At 42.5% G+C, this 14,593-nt stretch overlaps 1 protein-coding gene across 4 annotated transcripts in view; it reads left to right on the top strand.

Annotated features, from left to right (window-relative positions):
- LOC124877972 (EGF-like repeat and discoidin I-like domain-containing protein 3) overlaps window positions 1-14,593 on the top strand; it is a 213,655-nt gene that overhangs the window by 187,445 nt on the left and 11,617 nt on the right. For all 4 annotated transcript variants that reach the window (XM_047381659.1, XM_047381656.1, XM_047381658.1 and 1 more), the window contains one exon: window positions 8,888-9,043. In XM_047381659.1, coding sequence (XP_047237615.1) covers window positions 8,888-9,043 — 156 coding nt within the window. The remainder of the gene's footprint in view (window positions 1-8,887; window positions 9,044-14,593) is intronic.

The following is a 14,593-nucleotide window of genomic DNA, read 5'->3' as shown; positions in this document are numbered from 1 at the left end:
TGCATAGAGCTCTGTATGTCTACAGATGTAACAGAATGTAGCATTTGCTGGTTCAGTTTGAATCTAAGCTTCCTCTAGCAGATTATTTTACATTTATTTGTTGACTGCTCATACTATTGCCTCTGATGTTTTGTCTTTTTCTCTGTGTTGTTGGGATTCAATAAAACGTAACTTTGTAAAGCCCCTCTTCGATCACACTATCACACTTCTCTCATAAACATGCAACAACCATCCTCCATTTTTCAGAAAAATTTTGAAACCAAGGGGGTTCCAGACTCAACAAAGGTTTCAATAATATTTGGCTGAGCTCTGTGTCTTGATCTACCTGCTTGCTTTTCCAACATATTTAGCGTTTCAAATAAACAAAGGTTTTTTGTGTCATTCTCAGTGTGTTTCAAACTACATTAGATTCTGCTGATCATCATATTTCTCATATCAGGCTGACACTTCTGGTGGAATTGCTCTGCTTGTCACCAGCAGACTGGGGCTGCAGCTGTGGCTGTCTTTACTTTACTGTATGTCTTTAAAGTGTGTCAGATTCATTCCATGATCTAGATTTGTCCCTAAATCTCATGGTTGCCACGGCTCTGTGAGTACCTCTGGAGGTGGATCAGCGATGTAACAGTAGGGGTCAACATCAGCCTTCTATTCACTGTCGACAGCTTTAAGATAATCACATGGCATACAGCATGACAGACTACTTTATAGACTGTTTAAAGACTCAAAGCAGGCATTGAATAGCTGAATAAAATATTTTACTGCAATTATCATTGAAGACTTTTACCCAGCTTAGTTTTTTAACCTGGACAACTGTGCATTCATTTACAGATATTTTATATGTGTTGATTTTTGTATCTTTAGGGTCCCATCCACTAAACAGCATTAGGGAACAAAATCTAAATTGTTTCCACCAAACCTCTAACCACTGGGTATTGTGAAATACCATATCTGAAAACTGCATTTTAGCAGTTGTTGCTATCTTATTGGGCAGTATTTACATGTACTTCATACTATGCCCTCATTGCTTAGTAGCAATAGATCTTAGTTTGTTCTATAAATCTGTAAAACATACAATGAGGATTTCCAAATAAGTAGATAAAATATGATGTGCTTTTTTTTGTTTTTATTATCTGAGTGTTTCAATAAACTTAGCTTGTTTCCTACTTCCTCTGCTCATACCTTTATGCTATCAATCAGGTTTTGTTAAAAACTTTAGAAAAAACATCTAATGCAAGAATCCTGTCAGAATGAGGTTTCAGAATGAGGTGTGAAAATGTGTGAGTGTGACCTTATGCTGAATATTAAATATGTCGACACATACGAAAAGACAGAATCTCCTGTCTGTCTTCTGCTTTAATTTCGTGCATGTTTTAGTCTGTCATCAGGGAGCCTGCTGATGCAGTTACACACGCAACACTTGGAACAATAACACCAGTAAACGATAGAGCAGTGTTGGGCAGTATACTTCAGCTGCGATCAGCAAAAAAAAAAAATTAGGAAGACAATGACAGAAAAGGATGCACTTCTCCATCCACTTGTCGCAATGTATTTAATCGCTGCACAAACCAGTTCCATCTAACAAAGTCCCTCTTTTTATGTCTCTTTCTGAGAATCTCATGATATTATCATGATCTCCTCCACTGTCGCAATGTTTGCTTATTTTCTGAAGCTCTGAATTCAGAAGCTAACTGAGAACTCCCCTCTCATGGATATAGTGCTATGCCAACTTAATAAATGCCTTGCAAGCATGAAGGCAGTGACACTTGGCAACATTAGCAACTGTTAGACCAATTTGGATGCAATAAAGGAGCATAAGTGGTCTTAAATGTGTTTTATCTGCTCTGTATGAGAAAATATAGATTAGCTAAACCTTTATCCATTTACAATTTTTTTAGCCATCTGTCTAAATTGTCTCTGCAGGTTTGTCCTTAATATTGCAGGTGGTTTTAGAATATACTTAGACCAGATATCTGAAGAAGAATTTACAGTGAATGAAACACACTCAGACTAGACAGGAGTTTTATCAATATATCAAGATATAAGTTTGTGGAATTCAGATCGGGGTTCGCAATTCCTCCTGATCACGCCTCTCCAGGTGTCACCGTTGTTTCCCACGTGGGTGTTGAAGACCCCCAGCAGAATCATGGAGTCCGCGGGAGGGGCACTATCCAGCACTCCCGACAGGGATGCCTAGAAGGCTGGGTACTATGCACTACCGCCCGGCCCGTAGGCCGAAACAACAGTCAGAGACCTGTCCCCAAGGATGTGACCCCCTCATCCACTGGGGTAAACCCCAACACGAGACGGCTGAGCTGGGGGGCAACAACCAAACCCACCCCAGCCTGGCAACTCTCCCTGTGGGCCACTCCAGAGTAGAGGAGAATCCAGCCCCTCTCAAGGAGATGGGTGCCAGACCCCACGCTGTGCGCGGAGGTGAGCCCGACTATTTTTAGTCGATATCTCTCGACCTCCCGCACAAGCTCAGACTCCTTTCCCCCCACTGAGGTGACATTCCATGTCCCTAGAGCCAGCCTAAGCATCCAGGGATTGGGCCGCTGAGGTCTCCAGCTTTGTCCGCTGCCCAATCCTATTTGCACTGGTCCCTCACGGTTCCCCCTGCAGGTGGTGGGCCCACTGGGGGATAGCCTTGCATCTTTCCTTCGGGCTTGGCCAGGCTGGGTCCCGCGAGGAGCAACCCAGCCACCAGGTGAAGAGAGGGGCTGAGCTGTCCACTAATCACCACCTGGTGGTGAGTTGGATCCGCTGGAAGAGGAGAAAGCCAGACAGACTTGGCAGGCCCAACGCACATAGTGAGGGTCTGCTGGGAACGTCTGGCAGAGGCTTCGGCCAGGGACGTATTCAACTCCCACCTGCGGGAGAGCTTTGACCAGATTCCGGGGGATGTTGGAGACATAGAGTCCGAGTGGACCATGTTCTCCACATCTATTGTCGATGCTGCTGCCAGTAGCTGAGGCCATAAGGTCTGTGGTGCCTGTCCCGGTGGCAATCCCCGAACCCGGTGGTGGACACCGGCAGTAAGGGACGCTGTCAAGCTGAAGAAGGAGTCCTATCAACTGTGGTTGGCTTGTGTGACTCCTGCGGCGGCTGACGGGTACCGTGGGGGGTGCTCCAGGAGTATGCAATCGGGGGCCCTTTATTAGGGGCCATCCGGTCTCTGTACAAGCGGAGCAGGAGTTTGGTCCGCATCGCCAGCAAGTCGGATATGTTCCCGGTGCATGTTGGACTCCGGCAGGACTGCCCTTTGTCACCGGTCCTGTTCATAACTTTTATGGACAGGATTTCTAGGTGCAGCCAAGGGCCAGAGGGGGCCTGGTTTGGGGACCAGTGGATTTCATCTCTTCTTTTTGCGGATGACGTGATCCTGCTGGCCCCCTGTAGCCAAGAACTACAGCAAGCGCTGGGGTGGTTCGCAGCCGAGTGTGAAGCGGCTGGGATGAAGATCAGCTCCTCCAAGTCCAAGGCCATGGTTCTCGATCGGAAAAGGGTGGCTTGCCCTCTTCAGGTTGGAGGGGAGTTCTTGCCTCAAGTGGAGGAGTTCAAGTATCTCGGGGTCTTGTTCACGAGTGAAGGAAGAATGGAGCGGGAGATCGACAGACGGATCGGTGCGGCTGCCTCAGTAATGGGGTCACTGTTCCAGTCGGTTGTGGTGAAGTGAGAGCTGAGCCGAGAAGCGAAGCCCTCGATTTACCGGTCGGTGTACGTTCCTACCATCACCTATGGCCATGGACTTTGGGTCATGACCGAAAGAACGAGATCCCGGATACAAGCGGCTGAAATTAGCTTCCTCCGTAGGGTTGCCGGGCACTCCCTTAGAGATAGGGCGAGGAGCTCGGCCATCCGGGAGAGGCTCGGAGTAGAGCCGCTGCTCCTCCACATCAAGAGGAGCCAGTTGAGGTGGCATCCAGGAGGCATCTATATCAGATGCCTCCTGGATGCCTTCCTCGGGAGGTGTTCCAGGCACGTCCCACCGGGAGGAGGCCCAGGGGACGGCCCAGAAAACGCTGGAGGGACTATGTCTCTCGGCTGGCCTGGGAACGCCTTGGGCTCCGCCTGGAGGAGCTGGAGGAGGTGTCTGGGGAGAGGGACGTCTGGCCGTCTCTGTTGAGTCTGCTGCCCCCGCAACCCAGTCCCGGATGAAGCGGAAGACGACGAGTATGAGTACGAGTTTGTGGAAATTGAGCTTTGCGGAGTGTGAAACTACTTAGTACATCACACTGGAGAACTTAATTAATGAACTGAAAGTATCGACTATCTACGGACAGCTGACTGCTGTGTTTTTTATGGCGAAGCATGCATGTTTCACTGTTAGTATATATGGTTGCCACATAGCTGGAACTTCTTTATTCAGCCAGAATCATGCTGTACTCATCGTGGAAGACTTTATGAGCTTTTCCGCTGCTTTTGGCATAATAATGACTTATGATAATGGCTGTTGTGGTAATACAGTCGAAGATTTATCTTGAACATGAAGATGAAGTCATGCAAAGCATACAATTCTCATGTAAGATTAAGCAAACCGACCTGCTATAGGTTATTAAAACTTCCCACTGTGAAAGAAGCATTGAATGATGGTGTTTTTATCCTCTTGCCGTGGCTTTAAGCTGTAATGATCACCACACTGATATGAGGTTGATGGACCATAGCGCTGTCTTCCTTATTTCTCTGCCAGTTTGGTGTATGCATCTCTGAACTCTGCCTTGTAATCTGTGAGAATGTACAGAAAATATGTATTACACACATGCATTCCTCCTGAAGTTTTAATGAATCTTCACCATATACAATAAAATCAGCACAGCTTCCTATAGATACATATTCAGTGTTCGTTAACAAAGGAAACGTGGCCTCTTTTGCATCATTCAGGGTTGCGTATATTGTATTCATCTTTTTATTTTGGAATAGCAAGGGCTGACAGGCTGTGAAGGTGATATTTGGCAGAAATATCTTTGCAAAGGCATAATCCAACCAGTTATCAATAAAATGTATTTCATCTAAACAACTCTTAAAATTTTTTGTTTTAAATTGCGCTTTAAAAGACAAGGGATTTTTTTATTATTTTATATTTATTCAAAGAATATAGATGGGATGCTTACTACAGCCAGTTGATCTACCTGCTATTGATCTTATTGATGAGACAATCATTAATTAATATACAAGACCAATAGTTGTTTTTCTAAGCTAAGAATCACACTGATTAATGACTTAAAAGGTATTAAGAGTCTTATGAAGTTTGCTGTCAAGAGGATACTATTCTTGCAACACTAATTAAAAGTGCGGTTATTTAAAAAAAAAAAAAGGTGGTTTAGAAGCGGAGGAAAAAAAGTTTTAAGTTTTTCAGTTGACAAACCCCTAAGAAAATCCATCTGGATTCACACTGGCATCTGCCCAGGACAAGAGGGGGACGGACCAGTTTTGTCCAACTATTGTATTAACTGCTCATAAGATCTGAAATATCACCATGGATATGCAATCTCCCTTCTTAACCTTGTATTTGGCTTTAAGACACATCATGGCACAAAGGAGAGTCTGTTCCAAAGCCAGTCAGTCATTTTCTACCGCTTATTCCATAGTGGGTCACGGGGAAGCTGGTGCCTATCTCCAGCAGTCTATGGGCGAGAGGCGGGGTACACCCTGGACAGGTCGCCAGTCCATCGCAGGGCAACACACAAACAACCATGCACACACTCATTCATACACCTAAGGGCAATTTAGAGTGACCAATTAACCTAACAGGCATGTCTTTGGACTGTGGGATGAAGCCAGAGTACCTGGTGAGAACCCATGCATGCATGGGGAGAACATGCAAACTCCATGCAGAAAGACCCCCGGCTGGGAATTGAACCCAGGACCTTCCTGCTGCAAGGTAACAGTGCTACCAACTGCACCACCATGCAGCCCAAAAGCTACTGTTCCAAATGGGTGCAGTGGTCATGTTCACTTCAGGTTTGGATGTCTGGAGGTTGTTCACTTTCAATTTTAGCCTTGAGTTGCTTCTCAAGGCTTACACACATATGAACATACCATGTGATGCAAAAAAGTAACCTTTATAGTGACAGCATCTCCAAAGACTGCCCATGTTCTGGTGACTCACTTTTTTGTTGAGTTTGGTGCCTGACTTCAATCTGCTTGGACCACCTCAAATAGGATGGATCAATCAATCAAAACCAGACTTTATGTGAACTTAGGTACAGCAACATTTCATCCAAAAAGTAAAAGGCAGTCTAAAATTACACAATTAGCAAGAGTGCTTCCTCTATAATGGCATATAGTTTCACACATTTTGACCTATATTCACAGGATAAAAATTCCACAGTCAGAATTATTTCCCATAATCCAGCATTGAACTTTATGTTGATTGATTACGGGTTATTTTATTCAAAATAATGTTTGTATTAGATTTTTAGAGTTTTTTTATGCTGTTGATTGACTAGCAGGCCATTTGATGTGGGCAGGAATGTAGTCTTTGGAGATGGAAACTCAAAGCTATAAACTAAACCTAAATTAAATTTTGTGATTTCAAGAACAGACAGCAAAATTCTTGTCTTATTTCTTCGGAATATCTGTGCCAAAAGCGTTTAAAGATTCTTACAGAGACTTCTCACTCTTCCAGTTTGTCTGGGTAAAAAGCTCACGGAGGAGTGACTTGGATTGAGAGTGTGATGGAAGAAAGAACAAAAGATGGGGGGACCGAAGGATAGACCTTGCTTTAACAAGCTTATCTCGCTCCGTAATTCAGTTTGGGCCATCAAAGTGCTGAGAATTGACATTGCTAGGTGCGGTCGTATTTTTTGACCGCTACCTGTGACAGCAATTACAGGTTTCACTTCAAGCATGTCTTTGTTTTTGTGCAGAATTGACTGCTTGGGTAGAACGAGATTACCTCTCTGCTCTGCAACTGGAGCATAATCAAAGCCTCCTGATGTGAGGTGTCATACCCCTTAGAATCAGCCTCACAGCATCTGCCACAGTTTCTTCCTCACCCCTTTATTCCAGAGGTTTGTGTTGACATTGTTGTCATTGTAACAGAGCTGTTGCTTTAATGTACTCGTAGATATCACAGGGAAATTTGCCTCTCCCAGCTGCCACAGCTGAAACAGAAATGAGCTTTCCGTTTATTCGCAAACTGAGGTATATGCAGAATTTGTTTGATGAGAAACCTCCATGAATAAGGAATTCACATCAAATGAAGCATGTATATACTCTGTGCAGCATCTGCATAAATACATAGTTGTAACATCAGCATTATCAGGTGCCCACACGCGAGCTGTCGTCCTACTTTCGTTAGCTTTGCCTCTCACAAATGCAGAGTTGGGTGCTGAATCACTCGAGTGCCTTTCAAAGAATCAAAAGTTTTCATCTTATGCCTTCTTATACACACAACAGGAGGTTAGCATTTGAGAGAGCATCCACAATGCCCCAGGAATGAACCTCAATCTTCAAATAAGTGGGAGAGGTCCTTTGATGTATTGTTGAAACTTTATGAGAGATGAAAACTCTTGATCTTATATTCACATCACTAGTTTGAGTACCAACATTTATGTGTGGGGTGCTGTTGTACTCTGCATTATGTCACCAGAAAATATTCATGAGTTTATCCTACAATAGTATTTTTGCGTACAAAAGCCTTTTTTGTTTTTGTCTCTCAGCATGACACAGGATGTGTTGACAGGTGACCAGGCCAATTAGTTTGATGTATTGTTGTCCCAGTATTTTTATGCAGCATATTCAGCGAAAATCTGTTTGCTCATGTTTCTCTCGCACCTCTCTCTGTGCTTCTAAATCTTCCCACTGTCTTTGTCACGGCCTGTTTTTCATCTTGTGTTTGTGGCAAATTGGTGCTGCTCTGATGCATCTCATAGGTTAGACGGTTATACAGTGGCATTTAAGCTATCAACATCACCAAGCTGTGCTATTAATTATTTAAGATTTATCCTCTGACATTTATGAAAGAACAAAGCCTGTCATCACAGACAGCATGAAAACTGCTTCATTACTGCTTGGGAAGCCATGGGATTTTTCTTTTTTTTACAAATTATTTTGGCTAATATTTCCCTATACAAGCATTTACGCATTGTCAGTCAGTCATCAGTCAGTCAGTCACTTTCTACTGCTTCTTCCATAGTGGGTGGCGGGGAAGCTGGTGCCTATCTCCAGCAGTCAATGGGAGGGAGGCGGGGTACATCCTGGACACCAGTCCATCGCAGGGCAACGCAGACACACACAGGACAAATAACAACACACACACTCATTCACACCTAAGGGCAATTTAGAGAAACAAATTAACCTTCTCAGCAAAACCGCTCAAGTAATATTTGATGGAGAGTGAGTTGCCAAATCTCAACTGGATTTGGGTCTATCCTGGCAGCTTTCGGATACTTCCATATGCAAATAAAGGAAGACTGGGAGTGATGTAGTTTGTATAATGATACAATGGTACACTTTTTGTTTTTAGTATATGTTATACATTTTAAACTGCAAAACGGTTTGTAAGGCTAAGAAACCTTGGACAGTAAATAGTTTGCAACAAATGACAGCCTATTAAAAATTAACCCATATGGTGGTGTGTGGGTCTGAAAAGTTGCTGCCGCATGCAGTTTCTGTTTTGCTGAGGCCAGGCAGTGGACTTAGCCTTGTTCAATATTCTGTGAATAATTGAAACTGACTTGAATTGCGCCCAGTGTCTTTCCTCAGTAAATCTACTGATGACATTGAAGGGAAATAAAAAGATGCTGACTGAATTGTGTAAACTTTGCACTTCAGAGCACTTCTTCACTTGCTGAATTTCGCCATCTATGAAATTCATCTTTCTGTTTTGTCTGTCTCCCTTTCTTCTCTGTTTCTCCTAAACTGTGGCTTTTGTTTATCTTAGGTGGACCTACTTGTGCCAACAAAGGTTACAGGGATCATCACACAGGGAGCTAAAGACTTTGGCCACGTCCAGTTTGTCGGTTCATACAAACTCGCTTACAGTAACGATGGAGAGCGGTGGAGTGTATATCAAGATCAGAAACAGGGAAGAGACAAGGTAAGTTGTGGTTTTGCATCTGCATATTAATTCAATTCAAATTCAAAAATACTTTATTAATCCCAAAGGGAAATTAAATGTTGTTGTAGCTCATTATGAAGGTTTTTTCAAAGAGCCGTTGTAGATGCTGATGGCTGTGGGCAGGAAGGATCTCCTGTAGCGCTCCGTCTTACAGCAGATCTGAAGAAGCTTCTGACTGAAGACACTCTGTTGTTGTAGGACAGTCTCATGAAGAGGATGCTCAGGGTTCTCCATAATGTTCTTCATTTTATGAAGAATCCGTCTTTCCACAATGATCTCCAGAGGTTGCAGAGGAGTCCCCAGAACAGAGCCAGCCTTCTTTATCAGCTTGTTGAGCTTTTTTAAGTCCCTGGCTCTGATGCTGCTTCCCCAGCAGATGATGGCAGAAGAGATCACACTCTCCACAACAGACTTATAGAAGATATGCAGCATCTTGCTGCAAACACCAAAGGACCTAAGCTTCCTTAAGAAGTACAGTCTGCTCTGTCCCTTCTTGTAGATGGCTTCACAGTTGCATCTCCACTCTAGTCTGTTGTCCAGGTGAACACCGAGGTATTTATACTCCTCCACCACCTCCACTTCTTCTCCCATGATAGAAATAGTTTTTTACTTATTCCTGTTTCTCTTAAAACGTACAATCATCTCCTTCGTTTTTGTCACGTTCAAAATGAGATGATTGTTTCCACACCATGCCACAAAGCGGTCCACCACCTTCCTGAACTCAGCTTCCTGTCCATCTCTGATCCACCCCACGACTGCAGAATCATCCGAGTATTTCTGCAGATGACAGGAGTCTGTCTTGTACTGGAAGTCTGAGGTGTACAGAGTGAAAAGGAATGGTGAGAGTACAGTCCCCTGTGGTGCTCCTGTGCTGCTGACTACCTGGTTAGACTCACAACCCTTCAGTCTCACAAACTGTGGTCTGTTTGTCAGGTAGTCTTTGATCCAGGAGATTGTTGAGGCCTCCACATGAGTCTTCTGGAGTTTCTGACAAAGCAAATCAGGTTGGATTGTATTAAATTCCCTGGAGAAATCAAAGAACATGATCCTCAGTGCTGCTGGCTTTGTCCAGATGACAGTGGGTTTGTTGAAGCAGGTGTATGATGGCATCTTCAACTCCAACTCCACAGCAATAAGCAAACTGAAGAGTCCACAATGTATCTGCATGAACACATCTTCATTGTCAGCTCTGAAAGAAATATAGAGCAAGACTAAAGACGTGATATGGATGTGAGTACTCTGAGAACAGTAGGTTTGAAATATTTATAACACAACCACAAACAAGGGCATCTTCAGCAGACATTGTCAGCAGCCTAAAAGCATAGCATGAACAGGAACCTTAGAGAGAAAAGATACAAAATAACAATCAAAAAAGACAGACATTAGCTGTGAAGATGCCCATTTTGGAAGTTGTCTCCTTCTCTTCACTACCCTTTTGCATCTTTTTATCCTGGGCTTGAACAGAACCTGCCTGGTCTGTGCTCTTGTTTCTGATGGATTTGGGATTAGATAAGAACCTGCCGTCAGCCTGGCTCAGGCAGTTCTTTGCTGACAGAACTGTTTATGGTCCTTCAGCAGTTTACATGTCTCTCGCAATCATCCACAACCAAAGAGACAGGATGGAGCTGCAGCAGGCCTTCTGCTGATATCATTAGAGGTGCAGGCACAGGGCTGGTGCTGAACCTACAGACCCTTATCTTTTAATGTATACTGTTGGCATCTGCTTTTCTCACTATCTATGTTATTAAAAGCTAGGCCTTCTTAATCTTGATGCAATGATGATTTCTTGTCCGCAGGAATCAATCGCAAAATTCACATCCCCTTAATTATAATATGCACATTTTAGTAATTAACTGGATTCATTAAGACTGTAATTGCACTTTCCATCTCGGGCATCCGCATTGTTACATTTTTCAAATCCTCAATTTACCATGATCAGCACAATATCACTGTGTGCAAAATTACAATTCCCAAGAGCTGCTTGAAAGCAATATTTGGTAGGCTATATTATTTCAGGTGCCGTGCTTTAAAAATGTGTTTGTCTCTAATGTTTGTCTTATAATATGCAACCTTACATAAAAATTAAGGTTGTATGAAACTATTGAAATCTGCCAAAGTCTCTCCTTAAATAGGAAATGTAATATTTTAAATTAAATATAATAAGATTAAAATAATTAAAGCCCACACATAAGTCGTTCTGGCATCAAAAAAAGAATACACTGGATTTTTGCCAACAAATGCTTCGCGATCCTCCAGATTGAAGTGTAGAGTAGCACCAGAGAGAGAGAGGTATCTATCTATCTATCTATCTATCTATCTATCTATCTATCTATCTATCTATCTATCTATCTATCTATCTATCTATCTATCTATCTATCTATCTATCTATCTATCTATCTATCTATCTATCTATCTATCTATCTATCTATCTATCTATCTATCTATCTATCTATCTATCTTATCTATCTATCTATCTATCTATCTATCTATCTATCTATCTATCTATCTATCTATCTATCTATCTATCTATCTATCTATCTATCTATCTATCTATCTATCTATCTATCTATCTATCTATCTATCTATCTATCTATCTATCTATCTATCTATCTATCTATCTATCTATCTATCTATCTATCTATCTATCTATCTATCTATCTATCTATCTATCTATCTATCTATCTATCTATCTATCTATCTATCTATCTATCTATCTATCTATCTATCTATCTATCTATCTATCTATCTATCTATCTATCTATCTATCTATCTATCTGTTTGTTTGTTTGTTTGTTTGTTTGTTTGTCTTTGGATGCACCTTCTCATTCAAAGAGTTGTCTTTATTTTCATGACTATGAATATTGTAGCTTCACACTGAAGGCATCAAAACTATGAATTAACAAGTGGAATTATATACTGAACAAAAAAGTTTGAAACAATTGAAAATATGTCTTATATTCTAGGTTCTTCAAAGTAGCCACCTTTTGCTTTGATTACTGCTACGCATACTCTTGGCATTCTGTTGATGAGCTTCAAGAGGTAGTCTCCTGAAATGCTTTTCACTTCACAGGTGTGCCCTGTCAGGTTTAATAAGTGGGATTTCAAGCCTTATAAATGGGGTTGGAACCATCAGTTGTGTTGTGCAGGAGGTGGACACAGTACACAGCTGATAGTCGTACTGAATAGACTGTTAGAATTTGTATTATGGCAAGAAAAAAGCAGTCAGTCCCAACAATTGGGAAAACTTTGAAAGTGTCCCCAAGTGCAGTCGGAAAAACCATCAAGCGCTACAAAGAAACTGGCTCACATGAGGACCGCCCCAGGAAAGGAAGACCAAGAATCACCTCTGCTGCGGACAATAAGTTCATCCGAGTCACCAGCCTCTGAAATTGCAGGTTAACAGCAGCTCAGATTAGAGAAAAGGTCAATGCCACAGAGTTCTAGCAGCAGACACATCTCTAGAACAACTGTTAAGAGGAGACTGTGTGAATCAGGCCTTCATGGTAAAATAGCTGCTAGGAAACCACTGCTGAGGACAGGCAACAAGCAGAAGAGACTTGTTTGGCCTAAAGAACACAAGGAATGGACATTAGACCAGTGGAACTCTGTGCTTTGGTCTGATGAGTCCAAGTTTGAGATCTTTGGTTGCAACCACCGTGTCTTTGTGTGGTGCCGAAGAGGTGAACGGATGGACTCTACATGCCTGGTTCCCACCGTGAAGCATGGAGGAGGAGGTGTGATGGTGTGGGGGTGCTTTGCTGGTGACACTGTTGGGGATTTATTCAAAATTGAAGGCATACTGAACCAGCATGGCTACCACAGCATCTTGCAGCGGCATGCTATTCCATCCAGTTTGCATTTAGTTGGACCATCATTTATTTTTCAACAGGACAATGACCCCAAACACACCTCCAGGCTGTGTAAGGGCTATTTGACCAAGAAGGACAGTGATGGGGTGCTGCACCAGATGACCTGGCCTCCACAGTCACCGGACCTGAACCCAATCGAGATGGTTTGGGGTGAGCTGGACCGCAGAGTGAAGGCAAAAGGGCCAACAAGTGCTAAGCATCTCTGGGAACTCCTTCAAGACTGTTGTAAAACCATTTCAGGTGACTACCTCTTGAAGCTCATCAACAGAATGCCAAGAGTGTGCGTAGCAGTAATCAAAGCAAAAGGTGGCTACTTTGAAGAACCTAGAATATAAGACATATTTTCAGTTGTTTCACACTTTTTTTTCAGTATATAATTCCACATGTGTTAATTCATAGTTTTGATGCCTTCAGTGTGAAGCTACAATATTCATAGTCATGAAAATAAAGAAAACTCTTTGAATGAGAAGGTGTGTCCAAACTTTTGGTCTGTACTGTAAATAATCAATGACAACTCACCAAATAAAGCCTAGTAAAAAAGAAAATTGAATGGTGTTCTTACTATATTTTTCCATATATGTAGTTCTTAAAGAGAAACCAAAATTGGCATTAGCAGGCTAAAGCTTAACAAAAATTAGCGATTGAATATTAAGGGCGATATGCTCCAATCAGTTCATGCGCTTATGCTTTTTGTGTGCACAGTGCTGCAGCTGATGCCCTGAATCATTTCTTGGCGACTCAAGTTCAAATAGGTTGCTTGATAATTTGATGACTCTCATTAGTATCTATGGCTGCCAGTGCATGCTCAGTAGGATTTTCACTCTGATATTTTCAGCCCTATGGTATGGAATGCTTTTCACATGCCTGCAAAAAAGTAAGCCTGCACACAAGGAAAAACTATTGGTGATAGATCAGTAAGGCATTTAGGCACATTTAATTTATTCTTTATGAAGATTAATAATCTGCTCCTTCATTATTGCACCATTTCAGGCAGAACCTATGATACTTAGAGTATCTATCTCTATATAAGTGGGCAGGGATGTTTAGCAAGACATCTGGGAACCAAGTGGCTGTTTAACACTATGATTCCTAAAGATGTGTTCCCCTGTCAGTTAGCTAAAGCAGCCATTAATGCTCGAGGACAGATTTTGCTGTTGGCCTCCCTCGGCACCTCCTGGGGCTTCACAATGCTTGACTTGGCAGGGATATACTGAGAACGTGTGTGCAGCTGAGTGTCTGGCTCGAACACAGTGGTGAAGGCTTGTAAGTATTCTTCTCAGCTTCCCCCTCTAGCTCCTGTGTGGCAGAGGCAGCAGGCAGTTAGATCTAGATTGAGAGAGGAAGCTCTGTTGGAATACAGATGTTAAAGTGGGCCTTAGCAGCATACACATATCATCCATCCAGGGGCAACTATGGCTCAGTGGGTAGAGAATTCATCTTGCGATCCTAAAATTGTAGGTTCCATTTCAGCTTCCTCCTCCTATATTTTTGTGTGCCCCTGAGCAAAGTACTTAACCCCAAGAGTCTACCGCTCTACGTTTATAAATGGGCATTTGTGTGTGTGTGATTGGGTAAAGGTGGCTCTATTGTAAATCGATTTGAGATCTTAGTGGGATTAGAAAAACGCTATATAAATTCAGTCTATCCCTTTGCAAAATGT

The sequence above is a fragment of the Girardinichthys multiradiatus genome, chromosome 12, assembly GCF_021462225.1.
Source record: "Girardinichthys multiradiatus isolate DD_20200921_A chromosome 12, DD_fGirMul_XY1, whole genome shotgun sequence".
NCBI classification, from domain to species: domain Eukaryota; kingdom Metazoa; phylum Chordata; class Actinopteri; order Cyprinodontiformes; family Goodeidae; genus Girardinichthys; species Girardinichthys multiradiatus.
Note: the sequence above shows the minus strand (reverse complement) of the source record. Positions and strands in the feature narration are given on the sequence as shown.